The 18,490-nt window shown below is 60.0% G+C and overlaps 1 protein-coding gene across 5 annotated transcripts in view; it reads left to right on the top strand.

Moving 5' to 3' along the window:
- Window positions 1-1,992: 1,992 nt before the first annotated feature.
- BCL9L (BCL9 like) overlaps window positions 1,993-18,490 on the top strand; it is a 28,633-nt gene continuing 12,135 nt past the window's right edge. Inside the window, exons 1-3 of one of the 5 annotated variants that reach the window (XM_060604933.3) lie at window positions 1,993-2,821; window positions 9,247-9,304; window positions 17,816-17,917. In XM_060604933.3, coding sequence (XP_060460916.1) covers window positions 17,892-17,917 — 26 coding nt within the window. In that variant the 5' untranslated portion in view covers window positions 1,993-2,821; window positions 9,247-9,304; window positions 17,816-17,891. The other 4 variants (XM_060604935.3, XM_060604934.3, XM_078432834.2 and 1 more) reach the window with 4 other exon arrangements.

The raw sequence follows: 18,490 nt of genomic DNA on the forward strand, positions 1-18,490 counted from the left end.
TCCACCGACACTCGCTGACACACCTGTGACACTCCTCGTGACACGGTGACACACAGATACACGGAAACACCTGGTGATTCCCCGAGTTCGCCAGTAGAGGGAGCCGCTCGATTCCGGCAGTGGGCCGCCGGCCCCTCTCCTCTCCTCGCTCGCTCCAGGGTTCCACCCAGAACTCGTGGCTGCTCGGAGCTCAGCTCCGCATCCCGACCTGGAACCTACGCTGGGGCCATGAGTCACAGCCCCACCCAGGGGAGCGCTCTACATGGCTGCTCCACAGGACATGCCGAATACGCTTGAACTTACTGTGTACCACATTTAACAGACCTCTTACAACACAGCTCTCACTCCTGCGAACAGTTTTCTGGACCTCCTGTGAACCGGGCATTGTGCCAAACGGATCATAACAAGCCCATGTGGTTTGTCATGTATGTAAGGGGAGACTGATCCACACAAATGGGGTGGGCCCTGCCTTCTAACCAGCACACTGTTTGAGAAATGGCCCTTTTGCCTTGGTGGCTCACGTATATCCACAGGACCCTGGAGAGAGGAGAGGAAATTAGCCTACTGCCTAGGCTCTAGGATCTTTCAAACCTGAGCTCAGTTTCTCTGGGCTTCAGTCTTCTTTTCCTTTAAGTGGGAATACCTACCTCATGAGGTTGTGATGATTCAACTCCTGACCCAGCTTGGTGTTCGGCACAGCAGTTAGTAGGCACTTGGGGAAGTTTTGTTGATTGGATCAAAACATGATCTAGAGATAATGTGCATGAAAATGATTTGTAAACCGATGTGAGGCTCACACAGGGGTTATCTGTTTTTGAGGGTTTGTCCCTCATCTCCACCTGTGCCTCCTCAGACCTTGCCCAGGCCCCAGCTGCTGGCACTATCAACCCACCAAATAAGTGTTTACAAAAGCCCTACTATGAGCCCAGCATTTGAGTGCTGTGGGGAATGTAGAGGCATAGAAAGCATGGTCTGGGCCCTCAATCTTTTGGGGCAACCAAACATATATACAGGAGAAACAAAACGTTAAGTAAGCACTCAGTTGAGTGGCATAGATGTAAGGAGAGGTAGTCAGGAGAGAGGGCGGTCTGTAAGGCGATCTGGGGACCATCTATTCGAAGGGGAGGAGAGAGGGCAGTGGAACTGAATATCGGGAGCAAACAGGTTTGCTGGTCTTCTTTCTGAAGCAGCCCATGCTTGTTACTTGTTGGTATTAATTTTAGGTGGGAGCAGTGGGATACAGGGAAAGTGTCCTGGGATGAGGACACCTGAATTCCACTCCTGGGCTTCCCACGTTCTAGCCGTATAAACCTGAGGAGGTCCTTAACAAATGCAAGTCTCAGTTTCCTCACCGATATATAATGGGGCCATAACATCTTTCTCACGGGCTTGTGGTAAACACCGAAATCACATTGGTGAAATGCTTTTTAAAAGGGCTTTACAATTTCTTTTTCATTGCATCTATCCTCCTATAGAGTCGTTCGTGTGTGTGTGTGTGTGTGTGTGTGTGCACGCGCGCCCACGCGTGGAGCACCTTGAGATTAGGAGAGAGTTCTTTTGCGAAGACAAAGATTTTACTTCCACAAACATTTTCTTAGCATTCACTTTGGGCTAAGGACTGAGATGAAAAAACTCAGTCTATGTCCTCAAGGACCTCATGATCTACTAGGAAAGAAAGATGAATAAAGAGATGCTCAGTGCATAATGAATGTGGGTGGGTACAGTGAAAAGGGGACCCAGTATTTGTGTGTGTGTGTGTGTGTGTGTGTGTGTGTGTGTGTGTTGGGGGTTGCGGAAGTCCAGGCAACTCCCACTCCTTCCAATCAGTGTAGATTGGAGGGTAGGTTTGTCAAATCTCTCTGTTGCCTGGGATGGTGTTGGGGCGTCTCGTGCCCAGTCCTCAGGAATGGGGAGGAGAGAAGGGTAGAAGCCCCCTCCCCGCCCCCGGGCCAACCTGCCTCCCGCTAGCCAGCCGGCCGGGCGCCTTACCGAGTCAGACCACTGGGAGGCTGGGGGAGCCGGGTTGGGCGAGGAGGCGAGCGAGATGGGGGAGCTCTTATTTTGACAGGGGCCTCTCCGGGCTCTGGTATGAAGGCAGAAGGAGGCAGCCAGAGAGCCCCGATGCTTATTCAGGCTGGGGAGAGGAGCCGAGTGGAGGGGCGAGCGAGGCTCCGGCAGCGCAGGGGAGCCCGGGGAGGCGGCGGCGCGCGGCGGAGCCAGTGGCCGGACATGCCCCGGACCCGGGGCCGCTGCACCACCGCCGCCGCCCGGAGCCAGCCGGACGGACGCCCGCACGCCTGGGTCCCCCGGCGCCGCGCCGCCCGGGGGCTGCGACCCGGACCCTCGGCGTCCGACCAACAATAAGCGCCCAGACAGCCCCCTCCCCGCCCCGCGCCCGCCGTCCCCGCGGGCCTCGGGGAAAGTGAAAGGAGGAGGCGAAGGAAGGGAGGAAGGAAGCAAGGAAGGAAGGAAGGAAGGAAGGGAGGAGGAGCAGGAGCCGGAGCCCTGAGGTTCGGGGCCGAGACCCCAGCCCCGAGCCCCGGGCCGGGCGGGTGTGCACGCTCTCCCGCCGGTGTCCGGCGCCCAAGACCATGCTCGGCGGTTGGGAGGCAGGAACCCAGGCGCCCAGAGACCCCCGGATACCCTCTCCCGGCCCGGGCTGGTATTGAGATCAAGGCATCCAGCATCAAAAGATCACCGCCTGCCCGCCCCCCTCCGCACCTCCAACTGGCAACCCGGAGGACCCCAATCCAGTCACCGACCCTGACCTGGTCATGGTGTCCAGCTCCGGCCTGGCGTGAGGACCCCCGACCGGCGCGAGGTGAGGGGTGGGCTGGGGCCGAGGGCGAAAGTCATGCCAGGCAGGCAGAGGCGCGAGGAGGGAGATCCAGTTCGAACTGGGAAGGGGGAACACAGTTTGATTGTTGCCCTCTGGCACCGCACCCCTAGGCTGTTTAAGGGGTGGGGGACGCCCTCAGGGTTTGTGGTGGCTACTCTTGGGCCCCCAATCAGGTTGGCAGCCCCAGAGCTCAGGGGGGAGGGCTTAGGGGCAATCAGGGGACCCTGCCACCCTAGCGCAGAGAACAAGGCCGGCCTTGGGCCAGCTGGAGCAGCAACCCTGCCCTGGGGGCTTCTGGGAGATGTAGTCCCCCTCCCAGGCTCACCAACCCCTTGGGTCTCAGCACCCCAGCACTCCTCCCCTGGTTAATGGGAGCCTCCAGAAAGAGGTACATTGGGATTGGGGATTGCTGGGGTTACCCTCTGCCCCCAAGCAGTGCCTAGGTGCAGCAGGGGCTGTGACTGGAGGAGTCTCCCGGCCAAGGATTCTCAGTGGTGTGGGCTTGGCTGGGGGGTGGGGCAGTCACACAGTTCCTTGGAGGTGTCCCTGCTCTGCTAAGGGGAGGCTCCCTCTGCCTTGGTCCCCCCGGAGACCGTGGGGGAGGCATATGGGGAAGAGAAGTGAGGCTTAGGGCTTCTCACTTGTCTGGGGGTATGTCCTATCCCAGAGCTACTGGAATTTGGTTTCAGGAGACACTAAGTCTACTCTCCCCTTCTCCCTCTTGGGAGCAGAGAAAGAGAGTGTCCCTCACCGTCTGGGAGTCTGGAGGGTGTCTCTCTGGAGCAGTGAAGCCAGGATCTGCTTCTGTCTGTCTGTCCGGCCTCCTTCCTTCCGGGTTTTTCTGACACCCCTCCTCCCTCCTCCTTCAGTCTGTCTGCTGCTTGGGGTGTGTGTCTGTGTCTGGGTGTGGGGGGTGGGGGGTGCTCCGCTGCAGAGAGAAAAAGTGTTGCTTGGGAAAGGTGAGCTGGGCATGTGACTGAGCCATGGGATAGGGGGCTTGAGGCCCACTTGATCTTTGGCCTTGGTTTCCTGTTTTACCTAGGAAAGCTGTCTGCACACTGTATCAGCTGGAATCCTACTGATGCCTCTGGGCAGCTCTCTGAGTGAGACCTCCAGGGTGGGTGGGCTTCCACTGCCCCGGTTCTCCCTGCTCCTCAGCCTCTCCAGCAAGCAGCCACTTCTGTTGGGCCTGGCTTTTCTGCCCCCCACAACCCTCAGCACCATCTCGCCTTCTCTGGGTCAAGACCATGCTTTCATGGCCCCAGGGGAAGAGCGTGATTAGGCCCTGTCTTTCTGGTGTCATCTGTGAATTGTCTGCTGATAGAAGCCTCAGGACCCAGTGAGAATGGGCAAGGAAGGTGAGGGGCCAAGGAAGTCTGGTAAGGGAGGAAGGTGCTCACTCCCCTAAGAGATCAGGCTCCTTGGCCTTGGAGAACCTGGTCTGGTTCTCGCCGCCTCCCTCCAGAGGTTCTCTGCTTACCTGTGTTGTTCTTGATTAGGGGAAGGGGAGCTTAATGTTTCCGAAGGTGCTGGTCGGGGATAGAATGGCATAATCTTAGATCCAGAGTAACTCTTATGCTTGGGATAGCAGGGGCCCTATGGCTAGAGGTGGGTTGTGGAGGTCCATGTGGAGGTCCAAAAGGAGTCTTTAACTACTGGGGTTGAGGGTCAAGGCGGGAAGAGATTACAGAGTCCTGGAGAGGGATTGGTGGTCCACAGAAATCTGGGGCTAGCACAGCAGTGGTGACGTGGGGTCCAGTGAACTTGCTTATTGAACCTGTGCTGGGCGCCCGTGCCTGTCTGGGGAGTTCCCGCCCCCCGCCCCCACCCCAGTGTCTGGGTACCTGGGTTAAGCGGGAGCCCTGGGCTGGGGACTCGACTTCCATGAATGAGCAGGGCAGTAGCCTTCTGGGCAGAGGCCTAGTGGGTGGCAATGTCGACTCAGCCAGGGCTGGAATGCCTGGCACCTGCTTTAGATTAAAGGAGATGCCTGCAAAGGGGGGATGCCTGCCTGTGGGGGAGTGGCTGGGATGGAGCTCCGTGGAGCCCAGGAGTGGGGTGGAAGGAAGGGACCAGCGCCGCAGGTGGCAGAAGCTGTGGTGGGAGCGGAAGGGGCCAGCGGTCACCCAGCTCTGCAGCCCCTCCTCCAGGGAGTCTGAGACAGGATCTGGGGGCACCCCCACACTGCCTCTGGCGCCACAGGCTGAACTTCTGCCCCAGTGCCCAGGGTTCGGGGCAGCTGCAGGGAGCCAGGGTGTCTGAGTGTCCTGTCTCCCCAGGACCGGGAAAAGCCTGCAAGGAGGTGGGGGGCACTTTGGAGTTCTTGTTGTCCATCAGGACATGCTTGCTCTTCTGGGGCTCCTTGGTTGCTGGTAGTGAGGCACCCCAAGAGCCTGGCATCCAGGGGTGATGGGGAAATGGCATCCCTTCCTTGCGCCAGGAGCCCTGGGCGCTGCCCGGGTGCTGACCCGGGGGGGAGGGGGCAGAGGGGGATGGCACCGTGGGAAAGTGGGCAGCCGTGGGAGCCAAGCGGGTACAGGCTGGGTGCCGCGGGCAGGGAGCCTCTGCCAGGCCCGCTCTCCCTGGGGTGGGGCTGGCTGTTCCAGGGACTGGCTCAACCTGTTGAGCGCCCGGCTGCTGTAGTTTGGCATCTGTGCCCCTGCCTGCCAGCCCTGGCAGCTGCCCACCCTTAGCCACACTGTAGGGGCTGCCCCCCGGGGATCTGGGAAAAGGAGGCTCTGAGTGGCCAAGGGGCCGGGATGGGGCTGGTGGAGGCTCGCCCAGAGAGTCCTAAGTTTCCCCAGGTCCTGTCCTTTATCTACTAGAGCTGGGGCTAGAGCCCATTGGAGGGCTAGGTAGCCAGAGGCTGGGAGCTGAGGGTCTCAGTGGAGGACGCCCCCGTACTAGCACTCTTGAGGTGCTGCATGCCACTTGGATGGGCGGCCCTAAAGGCAGCCTGGAGTTACAGCCTGGAATTTCCTCTGCCGGGTGCCAGGGCCAGGCCTCCAGAGCCCCACCCCCAGCCTGGCCTGACCTCCCCTCCCTGGGAGAGAACTGCCGACTTTCCCCAGAGGTTGGGGGAGGGGCATGGAGGGCATTCTGCTGCCCTGGGAGGAAAGGGGTGACTTCCTGGGTGCGGGGGTGTGTTGTACTCCCTCAGTCTCCCCAAAGCCTCCTCCCCCTCCCCCCCCCCCCCCCCCCATGAAGAAGAGGGAAGCTCCTGGTTCCCAGGCAGCTGTCTCCCACCCTGCTCTGAGTATGGGGAGGCTCGGGTCCCAGGAAAGATCTCTGAGCCCTGCAGGCCCTAGCTATCCCCCCACCTTCTCGGACCCCTTAGCTTTGGGCCCACCTTGGGGCTCTGCTAGCTGGTGGAGAAGGGCAGCCAGGGGGCTACTCTGTAGGGGAGAAGGTGTTTACCACTGCCCATAACTGGGGGAAGTGGGCACAGGCAGCTTCCCTCTTCCTCTCACTCCTCAGGGGAGGGGTGGCCTCCCTGTCTTCTTACTTTTTCAGTCAGTGGCCAAAGGGGAGCCCTCTCCTTTTTTTGCCTCCTTTCCACCCCAGGCCCTTCCTGCTTGGTCCTGGACCACCTGCCCCTCCTAACCTTGGTGTCTCTTCTAGGCCCCCTTCTCCCAGAGGAGGCTGGGATTCCCTCTGTCCAACCCCCTCCTCCAAAGGGCTGGTGGCCCTGCACTGGCCTGTCTTCCCCTCCCCCTTACTCCCCACCCCCCACCCCCCACCCCAGCCTCAACTGGGAATGGCCCTGAATCCAGCATTTCCAGCATTTCGAAACCAAGATTGTTTTGAAATCCCTGAGTACTTCTCCACCCCCCTCTGCCTCCCCTCCTCCCCACTAGCCCAGAACTTAGTCCTCTAATCTGACCTCACGCTGTGCATTGCCAGGGTGTGTGTGTGTGAGTTTGAGTGCTAACACTCAGCCACGTGCATACTACTCTGCGTGTGTGCGTGCGCGTGCACGCCAGTGTGTGTGTGTATCCCACTGTGGGTGTATCTTCTGTCAGCAGTTCTGTGTGACCGGCCCATGTGTTTTGTGATTCTTGAGATCTCCTCATTCTCTATGAGGATGGCAGCCTCTGTGGGTTTTGAGCCATTCTTAGGGAGTTTGGGGTTACTTGTAGGAGGTATCTCGGATGTGTATCTTCGGGAATTGTGTCCGTGTCTCAGTTGCACCTACGGGGAGTATCTGTAAGGAGTGGGTATATACGCCTGGGGTTGTGTCTCTTTGATGAGCGTACGTGTGTGGATGTGTGTGCGTTTGTGCACGTGTGTGCTCTGCTTCTGTTCTCACTTCTCTCCTCCTCCCTTTGAACATGTCTGGGGTGTGTCGTCACAGGTCTCCCTGCAGCGACCTGGGACATGGAGTCCTCTGTCCCTTGATAGGGAGGTTTCCTGGAGTGGGGCCAAGGCTTCTGGCAGTTCCGTGGTCCTTGGAGAGAAAGTGGTGGAGTGGGGAGACTTTGGGATAAACTATCCCCAGGGCTGGGCTCTCTTCCTCTGCCCCTCGCAGATGCCCAGCATCTTGAGGGATCCCCAAACTATCAGTGCACCCTCTTCTTGACCTGATGATACAGTGGCGGCTGTCACAGGGAGGCCCCGGTGCCCAAAAGGGCTAGGAAAGGGGATTACCCCTCTACCCCAGTCACTTCCTTCCCGCAGGGATGAGGAACATCCAGCCACATCAGACCTGGGAGTTTGGTGGTGGCTAATTTAAGATTCAGGAAAGTTGACTTCTCTGGCTAGGGGCAGACGGTAAAACGACACAAGACGTTTGCGTTTCCCACCTTCACAGAAGACAGAAGGGGCTGGAATCCTAGGGGTGTGATGTTTCACCCCAGAAATATGAGGCATTTGGGGTGGGGCCAGCTGCCATTACAGCTTGGATCCTGGGAAGTCCTTCCTGATGTTGAATCTTATCCGTCCCTGCTGCAGTTAGACTGTGCTCTGCAGTGGGGCGGGGAGGGGGTGGTGGTGCCAGAGGGGCTGTTTTTTGGTTTTGGGGTTTTTTTTTTTTTTTTGGCTAAAGCAAGGGTGGTGATAGCAGAGTTATGTTGTCATGTCAGCCTGGGATTCAGGCGCTGGAAACCCTGATGTCTCGCTATGACTCAGTTTCCCATCCTGGGATCTCTGGCTACAGTTGGATGCTTCCCTCCAGTAGCACTGGGGTCAAATCAGTGAGGAAGAAGAGGGCCACGGCAGGGGCTGTTTGTAGGAGTCAAGGGCCTGTGGAGACAGCAGCAGGAGGTAGGCAGAAGGATAAGCTGTCCTTTCCCCCCACCCCCATGGCCTCTGGTCCCAGGACACGGTGGGAGGAAGGGAGGGGTAGAGGCACAGGTTGGTACAGTGCTCAGTGACCCAGCAAGGGGAGGGCTTTGGCAAGGAATTTTCAGTTTGTTTCTCAATCTCTGTCTCTGAGACACGCACACACACGTCACTGCAGACACCTTCAGGAGATGAGCCTAGAAAAGTCACCCAGGTGGCGGTAGGGCAGGGTGCTACCAGATGGGGCTATGTGGAACCAGCTTCATTCTGGCAGAAACTCTGCACTTGCCCCCTTGAACTGGAAGTTGAGCTCAACTGGAAGTCTCCTACCCAACTCCCCCATCCTGGGCCTGGGAACAACACAGTCTGGACAGGGTTAAGTCTGGTTGGCAGGGACACCCCCCTGCCCCCAGTGCAGAGAGAGAGAGGGAGGGGTGGTTAGCAGCTTGCTCTAGTTGGCGTCTCTCCCAGAATTCTTCGGAAAAGAACTCCCCTTTGACCCCCAGTACAAACTGAGCCCAGCCACCAGCCTCCCTCCCGCCTGCCTGTGGGAGCTTCACCCAGCCCCCCTCCTACTGAACGGCTAAGCCTGATTCTCTCACCCCAGGTCCTCCCACCCAGGCCGGTGGGGATTTTGCGTCTTCAGGGGATAAGGGGTGTAGCCAAAGAGACCACACAGGGGCTCAGGAGAGGCACCCTTCTTTTCTCTGACATAGGATAGCCCTGGGGGCGGCGGGCACTGAAAGCCAGGGTCCTCAGGTCTCCCCATCCATCCTTTCCCCCAGAACCTCAGGCCAGGTCATGGGAGTCATCGGCCCCTCCTCTCTCTCTCTCAAAGGCATCTTCCAGTGCCTTCTCCTTTCCTGCTTCCAGGATAGGGAGGGGGAGCGGTGTGGTGCAGCAGCTGGGTCAGGCCTGGCTCCCAGCCAATCCACAGAAGTTCTGGAGTTGGGGGGGGTGGGTGGTGGTGGTGTCCGAGTTGCTCAGAGACTTCCTGGAGCTGCAGGCTGTGTGTCTGTGTGTACACGTTTATGTGGTGTGCATGTTGGGGGAGGGGCTGGGGTTATGGGAGGAGCAGGGGCAGAGATTGCTGGCTTGGGCTTCTAGCTCTGACCGTCTCTCCACAGGGAGCCCCCTTCCCAGACCACACCCTTGAGCCTGAGCCCGTCACACTTTGCTCCTGAGGTGAGAGCTCCGTGTGCTTGTGTGTGCCCTCCGCAGCCTCCTCGCTGCTCTCTTGTCTGCCAGAGTCTCCCGCTTGGCTTTTTGTCTTGGGCGCCCTCCTCCTGGCTTTCTGCCCCCACTTCTCCTTTCACTCTCTTACACCCATTGGAGGGGAGCTGCGGAGCCTTGGGGCGGGGCGGGGCAGGAAGGGTTAAAGCGCCACTCCAGTGAAAGTCCCAATCCTTTTCTTAGCTGGATCCCATCCCGGTGGGAGGTGGGGAGCTCCTGGCCAATCACCCCTGGAGGGCAAGGTACAGTTTCCTGGTCATCCCAAGTACTTGCCCCGCTCTGTCCCGGCTTTGGCCTCAGCTGGCTGAGTCAAAGCCAGGGTGGCTACCAGCCACCGTAATGTGGTTTCTGCCCTGGCCTCTAGACACACACACACACACACACACACACACACACACACACACACAGAGGCTCTCTCCCTACTACCACCCCCCTCCTTCCCTCCCTCCCCTCCCTCCCCTCCTTCCTTACTTAGCAACAACTCTCTGAATTCACAACAAACACGCCTGTAGGCTCCTGGACTGACTAGGGAAAGCTGGAGAAGGCTGAGGACCAGGAGGAGGCCCTTCTCTCAGACTGTCCTCAGGAGGGAGGGGCTTCTAATCCCCCCACCCTCCTTCCCTGCTGGAGGCCACTACCCCTCAGGGACTGGCAGGAAGTGGTCCTGTTTCCAACTGGAGCCCTGAAAAAAGAGGGGAGCAGTGACAGGTGTGGCTGAGCAGGTGTGGGGGCAGGGTTTAGACTCCACCCTCACCAGTGAGTCCTACTTGACCTTTGACCCCCACCTGGTGAGTGAGAGGGGCGGCAGACTCACCGCCAGCCTAGGGGCCTCTCTCAGCTGGGGCCCTGTGCTGTTGTCATGGTAACTTGCTTGGCTCCCTTCCCACTATTAGGGACCAGGATGGGTGAGGACTTAGCAGATTGGGGGTGGGTAGGACTGGGGGCCCTAGAGAACTTTGCTCTCAGGGCACCTGTGCTGAGGGGGTGGGGACTGGTGCCCTCTCTTTGATCTCTTCCCTGGGCAGGAACTGGGGGCCTCTAGCCAGGACCTGGTGCACATCAGGCGTGGAGGGAGTGTGTGCGGAATGAGTGAGGGGCACCCGTTCTCTCGTCAAAGCCGATCCAGGGTGAATCTGTATTGCAAAATGGTTACAAACCCAATTGCTGGCGGGTCTGGGTTCAAATCCTGATTCTTCCAATTCTGGACTGTGTACCTTCGGCAAGTTACTTAGCTTCCCTGTGCCTTAAAGGTGGGGATCAGGAAAGTACTTTTTTGTGGCGTTATGGGGAGGATTAAATCAGATCATGCATGTGAAGCATTAGGGGCAGTCTGATGTTACAGAACCAGTGCTCAATAAACGCTAGAGTTGCTTCTCTTCATTATTAGTCACGGCTTTCTGCAGGAACCCCCGACCCTTCCCCTCCCGACCCTCCCAGTGGTGCTCCAGCAGGGAAGAACTGATGGCCGGTGGGAGGAGTGGGGGGGGGGGCAACCTTTCCAGCACTTCAGATTCCTGGATTCTAATACCCTTCCAGACTCACTTTCTTGCTGCCTCAGTTTCCCCACCGTTGGAGCCCACCAACATCTGGGTTGCAAGTTTGCCAAATAGCCAGAGGCCCAGAGAGGAGCCTGGGGGACTTAGGACATGTCCCTCCCGGTCTGCCAGCACTTCTCAGGCTGAGCTTTCCCTCCCCCGGGCTGCTTGGCTCAGATCAACTTTAGCACCCCTCCCACCATCCCATCCCTGCTGCTCTGTTCTTCACCAGGCTGAAACGCTACATTCTGTCCTTAAATGGCTTAACTGGTTGCCTCCTCTCCTTCCTGGCCTAAGAGGTCAGGGACCTTCCTTGGGGAGAGCCATGGCAGTGTGGAGCTGTGACTTGGATGGCAGCTGTGAGGCCTGCCCCAGGGTCCAGGGTCCCCTAGTTTCCCTGTACCCTGCCTGGACATTTTCCCCAAGTGTGGCAGAGCAGTGCCCAGGCCCGGGATATGTATAGAAGCCCAGATGGGCCTGCCTGGCACCTGCTGTACACAAGCCGGCAGGGAGGAGGCATCCTGAACCCCCGGGGGTGGGGTGGGGTCATATTGGCATCCACCGTGGCCAGAGGACTCTTTTCCTGGGCTGCTTGAGTGTGGGCAGTGCTGGAAAGAGTTCTGCTTCAGCCCTGTGTACCGTGGGGCAGGGGGGATGCTGAGTGACCCTGGGTGAGCAGGGTCCTGTGGGCCCTGGGGTAGGAGTGAGATAGTGGAGGGGCTGAGGCTTGGGAACTTCTGGATGAGGAGCCCAGGAGTAGGCAGCAGGCATGGGGTACCCACAACAGGGGGAGCTCTGCAGACGGGTGGTTTGGATCTTCTGGGGAGCGAGTATTCAAATCTCAGGACAAAGTGGATTAAGATGTGGCAGAGCTAGGATCCCAGGGCTCCTGGGTCTGAGACCTGGGCTTGGCTGGTCGGTACCAAGATGAGGACCTGGTACTCTGGCCTGGTACCAAGATGAGTGGGCTGGAGACCCTGGCTCTGCTCATCACCTCCTTCTGGGACCAGAGAGGACACCTCCCTTCTATGCGCCTGAAAGTGAGGGCTCAGAGTTGGCCTGGGCCATGCCTCACTGCCGGGCTGGCCATGCTGCCTGTGCCCAGCCCCTGGGGCCTGTTCCTTGAGCAGGCTGGGGCTATTTTTGGGATCGGGCTGGGGCTCTGGGGCTGGTTTCAGATGTTCCAATGTGAACAGGAGAAAATGGGAACAGATGGCTGGAGGGTTCCAATCAGCGGGTCCTGCTGGGAGCAGGTTATTTTTAGGGCCTTGTTAACCCTTTGGGGGCTCGGGGAGCCACCCTGAGAGGGACAGCCCTCTCTAGTTGAGAAGAGGACAGGTCTTCTCCCTGGACCCATGCTTTCCAGAACTGCCTGTGCCAGTTGCTTTTCTTGCTCTCTTGGACCCTTCACCCTTTAAAGATGCGCATGGCAAGAAAGGAGGCCCCAGCTTCCTCCAGCCCAAACCCTACAGGATACTACCAAGGGGTCGGACGGGCAGAGGGATGCCTGGCTGGAGGATACAGGCCACTACTGAAGGAAAACCCCTCCCACTTGCCTCCTGAGGCTTTGAGACACACACCCGAAGCTAAGAGAGCGGAGAACGTTATCACTTTGGGGGTTCACACTCTGGGTTCAAGTGTATGTCAGTACATCTACTGATACCCAGGGGAGTGCTAGCTGAGGGAGCTGGCCTCTTCCAGAAGGGCAGAGGAAGAGCCCAGCGTTTGTACTTGGTACCATTAATATGATGTCCACAGGCCCCATTCCCTTGGATACTGCAAGGGCAAATGCCCACCTTTACCAAATGCCCACATATCTGGGTGCTATGCAGGGGGCAAAGAAGGGGATATCAGGGCCAAAGGTGGTTTCCTGAGGGCTGAGTATGTCATACGTATCTCACCCTGTAAATGTATCCTCATTTTGCAGATGAGGAAACGGGCTCAGAGGGACAAGTCCCATAGCTCAGAAAGGGCGGGATGTCACTGGCACCTTGTCTGTCTGACCGCAAACCCAGTTCTCACTGCCCTGCATCACTCGCACTGCCTGCCAGTGTCCCGACCCCAGAAGGTGAGGCTGCTGGGGCAGGATCTCCTCAGGGAGCAGGTTTATGGAATGAGTGTGGGAAAGGAGGCCTGGGGGCAGGGGACCCTGCCGGTCACTGGTCTCACAATCCCCTAAGCCCTTCTGGCCTGAGGGTGCCAGGACTGACACCAGAAACCCCGTTTGGCCTTCCTGTCTTCCCTGCAGGAGGATCACAGGCACACATCCTGTCTCGTCAGTCCCCACCCCCACCCGGCCCTGGCCCACATGCCCCTGCTTCCTGTAGGGTCAGAGCAGTCTGGATGTCAACGTGGGCAGAGCTTGAGGGCCCTCCAGGTGCTGCTGGTGCCAGGGGTCTGGGCCAGGCGGGTGAGGGGAGGGGGTTGGGAGGACGTCTGGGCCGCTGGCAGTACCTGGGGGAGAGAGCAGTGCGGCAGGCAGGCCGGCTTTGGGTGAGGTCCCGCCTGGCTGGCTGTGCCAGCAAGTCTGCCCGCACTCCGGTCCTCCCACAATGGCCCCATTGTTCCCAGCCGCCAGGCAGTTTGGAGGAGGTTCCTAGGCCACCCCTACCCCCCCGCCCCCCAACAGGGGCCAGATTAACCCCTTGGAGGACAGGCCAGGTGAGGGCCCTCAGGGAGCCACCCTGCCCATTCCTCCCTTCTGGGAAGGCTTTGGGAGGTCACCTCCCACCCACGTGTACCCAGCAACAGGACAACTCCAGAGACCAGGGTCTCCCACTGGGTAGGGAGTAGCACCTAGACCCTCTCCCACCCCCACCGTGGTGCAGGTGCCAGGGGGCAGGAAGTGCCAGTGGGGTGGCAGGCGGAGACCAGATATATTTGGGCCGGTGGGGCTAATTCCAGACACCACCGCCTGCCCTACTGGCTCCTGAGCTCCTTTCCTTCCTGTGAAACCAGAGCTGGGTTGGGCCTAGCTCAGGATTTCGGTGGATTTAAAGAGGCAGCACCGTCCCTTGCCAGCCTGGCTTCCTCTCCCCCTCCCCAGGTAGGGTCTGGGGCAGAGAGAAGGCTGAAGAACTGCTTGCTCCCGCCTTGCCCCCGGCTAACCCCAGGCCCTTGCCCCAGTCGGGGTACCAGCCTCTTGGCAACTCCTCTCTCCCAGAGCTTTGGGCGGGTGGGGTGGGCGGGGGTGGGCTGTGGTTTCCTGTGTTGGCTGTTTGTGCCTGGCCCAGAGTGCCCGCCGCCTGCCTGGGCTTCCTGCCCTGTCTTGTTTCCTTGTGCCCCCCACCCTCCCTTCCCCCACCACCCCCCCCCCCGAGGGAGGGAGCAGCCAGGGATTGGGCAGCAGCCTTTGGGGGCACCCCACTGCCAGGGCATGACTGTGTCCCAAGGCCTGGCCACATTGGCACTGGCTGAAGGAGCCAAGTGAGGTGACTTCAAGCTTGTCTAGGCAATGCCACTTGTTCTGCGGCCTCCAGAAGGGACAGTGGGCACCAGAATGGGCAGCATCCCCCCCCCCCCAGAAGCACCCTGTTCAGAGCCCCCAGACTACAGTAGTCTGGGGCCAGAAGTTGCCATGTCCCTGGAGAATTGAGGTTGCCTGGCGTCACCCTGGGGCTGCAGGTGGGGTGAGGTGGTTTGTCAACCAGACAAAAATTGTTGATTTGCATGGTCTCCTTTGGCAGGAGGTGGGGGGAAAGGGGGAGAGCTGCTAGGAACCAGGGCAAGGGGAAGGCCTCTGAGTCTACGAGTCCCCATAGAGGGTCCCAGAGCAATACCTTGGTCCTTGAGCAGATTTCCTGCTGGGGTATGAATCCTTGACCTCCCCTCTTGGCTGAGTCACCACCTCAGGAAGAGGAAGTGACCTGGGTGGTAGGGGAGAGCTTCTAGGGACCAAGGTATCCTGACACCCAGGAGGAAGGGGCACCCGGACCTTGTTGTCTTGGGAGCTGCGTCTCCCTGAGCCAGGGGACAATAATCCTACCCCTATTGCTCTAGCAGGCCCTGACCTTTCGGCCATCACAGAGGGCCCAGGCAGCCCATTTCCTCTCTAGAGGTGTCTGCCCACTGTATGGGGGGAGCATGGAGCCTCCAAGCCATTTTCTCTCTGCGTCTCTTGGATGGTTTTGAGCTAGGCAATGAGACCGGTGGGCTGGCTGGCGAACCAAGCAGGGGCTTCCAGTGTGGGGGCAGCTGGAAATAAGCAGGTTGCCAACCGGTGTGTGAATGCCTGTTGTTACCTGTGGCGGTTCTGTGTTGAGCATCCATGGAAGCCTCCTGGTCTTCTCCCCCAGCTGGGGTCAGGTCCGCTGGCTACCCCCCAGCCCCCACCTCCCCCAAGGAAGACAACCAGCAAAGCAGCTGATCTGAGGTTCTTTGTCTCAACTGCCTCCTGGGCTCTGTTCTCAGGGTGTGCTCCTGGCCATTCACTCAGGTGACTGAAGCCTGTTTGTGAGCACAGGTCACCACTCCCCACCCTACCCTCTGAGAGGGAGCCACAGCGCTGTTCCCAGAGCCCGGTGGTGCCTTTCCTTTCACTCATCCCAGGGGCTTCTGCTCTAGTGCTGGGAAGTCCCCTTTACTCGGTGGTGAAAAACTGCACCCTCCAGGAATTAGCCCTTCTACCCCCATCCCCAGGCCTTCCAGGTCTCTTCTGGGCCTGTGAGTGTGTGAGGATGAGGGGTCGTTGGGAGCTGGGGCAGACTCCTGAGGGGTAGACGGGGGGAGGTGTGAGAGATGGGAAAGTCCTGACTCATCTGTGCTTGACTCAGCTCGCCCTGCGGCGGGGTGGGAGCGAGGGGGTGGAGTCCGAGAGGGAGTCGGGAGGGTCACTCCGAGATTCTTCTGAGGAGGAGCCCTGGCCTGACTGGGGACACAGGAGAGGACTAGTTTTCTAACAGCCGCTTCCCAAATTATTACAGGTCCCAACATTTGAAGTAAACACAGGAGGTAGTGGGTGGCCCTCGCCCTGCCCCTCTGCCCCACAGGGGGCGGGCCCAGTAGGTGGCCTGTGAGAAGCCCACCGATATGGTGCAGGCTCTGATGCGTCGTCATGACACCAAAGGGGGGGGGGCGCGAGACACTGCAGTGCGGAGAAACACCCCAGGAATGGGGGTCTCGGCGCTCCCACATACTGGTCACATGACCCAGACCCTTTTCCCGAATCTCCGTTTCCCCGGTGTGATATGGGGATACTGTCCCCATCGGGTCGTAGGTAGTTCTGAGGATCAGCGCGGTGGTGAAAGGGAGCGCTCGAGACTTGTCAGCCACGGGCCTGTCCCTAAGCCCAGGTGCCTTCTCCAGCCCCACTCTTTAACTGTTCCTGCTCTGACCTGTTGCAGGAGATGCGGGCTGGCAGCGGGCGGCTTCCCAGCCAGGCCCTGGACTTTGGAACCTTCCCCTGAGCAGCCTTTCTTCCCGGAGACAGAGCTAGAGCAGGGAAGGCCAATATGCCTGGGGTTAAATTAGGGTTAGACTTCCACAGGATCACGGGGGCGGGGGGGGGTGGGGGGGGGAGGGAGCCTCGCCTCGCCTCCCGCTCCAGCCCAGCCTCCAGCAGCCTTCCAGGGAGCAGCGAGAATGTGTACCGGTGTCTGGCTGGGCCTATCATGAGGGCAAAGCTAGGCCCAAGACTCCTCCCCTCCCCCACTCGGTCGGTGGGGCGGGGGAGGGCAGGGTAGGGGGCGGTTGGGTGGGGCGTCGGTGCTTGTGTAAGTCTGTTTGTTGGTGTATCTGTGGCCCCGTGTGCGTGTGTGCGTGCGTGCGCGCACGCGCGTGGTTCTTTGTCACTATCAGGCTCAACTTTCCATGGTTCCCTTGTGGCCGGGCCTCAGTCTTTTCATCTGTTCAATGAGTCGGCCCGCTCCCTCTCTGCTGTCGGGCAGCCTGGGCGTCCGCGGGTGCCCCAGGCTGATTCCGTGCTCTTGCTTGGGCCAGCGCCTCCCTCGCCCTCCAGCACACCTCCTCGGGGTCGGCGTGGGCGCGCCTTTAGTTTCCTGGGCTCCGTGCGTGTCTTTGTCTTCCCGTCCACGTGTGTGCTGTGAGTGTGTGTGAGTCAGTTTGGGTGCTTGTGAGTCTCTGAGCCCCTGCCAGGCGGCGCCCGGCGCTAGGTTGAACCTCGGCCCGCCGCCGCACGCGCCCCGCCCATCGCCGCACTTGGCCGTGTGTCTGTCCGTGCGGCGCGTGCGGGGCCTGGCGAGGCACGCTGCAGTCCTGTCCGTCTCCCGCTCCCTCGCTCGCTCGCTGGCTCCCTCGCTCGCTCTGCCTCTCCTCTCGGGCTCTGCCGAAGGGGGCGGGGTGGGGTGCAGGGGCGGGGGGGGGGGGGAGGGGAGGCTCCTGCATTCTTGCGGTCGGGGAGGAATCTGAGCCAGCGTTACTGGTCTCCAGAAGAGCCCAGCTGCAGCCCCGGGGCCCCGCCAGGCCTCTAGCTGCCCGCCCGGGCCTGCTGGAATGGGCACGGGCTAGGCCTCGAGCTGGGGGCGGGGCGGGGCATTGCCCCCACCCCGGCCCCCTCCACGCCCCGGGCGCCCTGGGGGCGGGGCGTGAGGAGGTCCCCACCCCGGGTGAGGGGCGTGCCTGGGAGCGGGAGTCCCCCAGGGGGCTAGAGCAGACCTCCTGGCAGCCCCACGCGGGCACCTTTGCAACCTATCCTTTTAGTGATTTCTGCCTCAGCGGCCCGGGGTGGGGCGGGGGGTGTGGGGTGTGTGCTTGCTAGAGACTGCAAGCTCCCTGAGGGTAAGGTGCGGGAGGGATGGGGATAGGACCGGCCTCCAGGATAGAGACCCCACCTAGTAGTCCTCCCTTTCCATTCCCACCTTACCCTCTCTAGTTCCCTAGTCCCAGGGCTGTTGGGTCCTCCCGTCACCCCTCCCCTTCTCACACCCCCTCCCCAAGTCACAAGTTTTCTCTTTGGGGCTTGTTGCTGCAGTCCGTGCTCCAGTACCGAGTACCTGGCTGGGCCCTGGGCACGCACAGGGGCCGTAGCCCCACTGTGTGTGGGAGCCATGAGGATCCTGGCTAACAAGACAAGGTGTGTGGGTGTCGTGGAGGGCGGGAAGTGTGTGTGTGGAGTGCGGGGAAGGGAAGGGCCCAGTGGTCACGGGGCTGAGCGGTGCTGGCTTGGAAAGTGAACCCTGTGGGCACTTGGCTTCCAGGCCACCGGTGGGCTAAAGGGGGGTCAGAATGGGAAGGCCTGCCCTGAGGCAGGAGCCCACGGCCTTAGTGCCTGGGCCCAGGGGACAGAGGGGAATGGCAATCAGCTATGACTGCTGCTCCAGTCCCTTCCAGCCCTTGCCTCCGAAAAAAAAACGGTTTGAGCAGACCCCCGCCCACCTCACTGTCGGGTCCAATGGCGCCCTCTGGCCTCAGTCTAGCCGGGGGTGGGAGCTGGAGGGAGGGGCGGTGCCTGCCTCCCTCCCCTTCCCCAGGAGAAGCCGGCAGACAGGGCCAGGCGGCAGCAGCAGGACAGCAGAGCTGAAATAAATCTGAGCTGGTGTGGAATGAGGGGGGATAAATATCCTCTCCCGTGATGTGATCTTTCCAGCGGCTATTAATAGGTCTCCGGGGAGGGGGAGGCGGTGGGGGGAGCGGGCTGGAGCTTAAA

This window comes from Panthera onca, chromosome D1 (assembly GCF_046562875.1).
Source record: "Panthera onca isolate mPanOnc1 chromosome D1, mPanOnc1 haplotype 2, whole genome shotgun sequence".
Lineage (NCBI taxonomy): Eukaryota > Metazoa > Chordata > Mammalia > Carnivora > Felidae > Panthera > Panthera onca.